The sequence below is a fragment of the Eimeria mitis genome, genomic scaffold, assembly GCF_000499745.2.
Source record: "Eimeria mitis Houghton genomic scaffold, Emh_scaff387, whole genome shotgun sequence".
Classification (NCBI taxonomy): Eukaryota; Apicomplexa; class Conoidasida; order Eucoccidiorida; family Eimeriidae; genus Eimeria; species Eimeria mitis.
Genome location: NW_013572204.1, coordinates 11,790 through 12,850, shown reverse-complemented (window position 1 = coordinate 12,850; position 1,061 = coordinate 11,790). Strand labels below are relative to the sequence as shown.

At 48.7% G+C, this 1,061-nt stretch overlaps 1 protein-coding gene across 1 annotated transcript in view; it reads left to right on the top strand.

Moving 5' to 3' along the window:
• EMH_0010470 (uncharacterized protein) overlaps positions 1 to 1,061 on the top strand; it is a gene marked incomplete at both ends in the record, with an annotated part of 5,410 nt that overhangs the window by 2,593 nt on the left and 1,756 nt on the right. Inside the window, one exon of the mRNA XM_013498964.1 lies at positions 983 to 1,061. Within this exon, the coding sequence (XP_013354418.1) occupies positions 983 to 1,061 (79 nt within the window). The remainder of the gene's footprint in view (positions 1 to 982) is intronic.

Below are 1,061 nucleotides of genomic sequence, written 5' to 3'. Positions count from 1 at the left end.
GGAGAAGAGAAAGGAGACAGCTGTGTTGCGGGGATCGTCTGTGTGTGGGGAGGAGACGATCCCAGAGCATGAATTTTATTCTGTGTCTGTTTTTTCATTTTCTTCTTTTTCTATAGTAATATTTTTTCAGGGTTTATTAGGTTTATTGTTGTCTATATCTATGTTAATATCTATGCTGTCTCTGTCTCAGTTTTATATTATAACTCAACCATATATACAACCCTATACACCCCACAAAAAGTTTTTATTTATACAGCTCTTTGTCTTCACCAACAGCTGGCAGCGGCTCTTTGTTTGGGTGGGGGGCCTCATGGGGGCCCTACCAGGCATGCAGGGAGAAGCACCAATGAACCTAGAACAAGCTGTTGTAAGCTCCTGCTGCTGCTGCTGCTGCTCCTGCTGCTGCTGCTGCTGCTGCTGCTGTTGCTGCAGTGTGTTGGAGCAGCAAAAGAGAAATGCTGCTGCTTGAGGAATAGATGTTAACCTTGTCCCTTCTCTTGCTGCACTGTGCTGCTGCTGCTGCTGCTGCTGCTGCCTTTTTTGCTGCTGTCGCTGCTGCTGCTGTTCTCTTCACTGCTGCTGCTGCTGCTGCTGCTGCTGCTGCTGCAGGACTTATACCACAACATGCTGATGAGCATTTGGGCGTTTGTGTTTTGTCTGCTGCACGGCCGATGCTTCCCTGTTGACGAACATCTCCCTGAAAGAGAAGAAATATACACCGCAGATAAAAAAACAAAAAAACCACCTGTCCTGCATGCGTGAGTTTGCTGCTGCTGCTGCTGCTGCTGCTGCTGCTGTTGATGGTGATTGTGATGATGTCTTTGTTGCTGCTGCTGAATTTAGTGCTGCTGCTGTTGCTGTTGTTTTGTCTTTATTACATTTGCTGGGGCTAAGTTTACGGTTGCTGTTGCTGTAGTATTTGCTGCAACTGCTGCTGCTGCCTCTCCTGCTGCTGCTGCTGCTGCTGCTGCTTCTGCTGCAGTGGTTGGCCCTGTGTTGAGCTGGCCGCTTGCAGCGTTCGCTGTTCACAGTCCCCACATCTCAAGCAGCAGCAGCAGCAC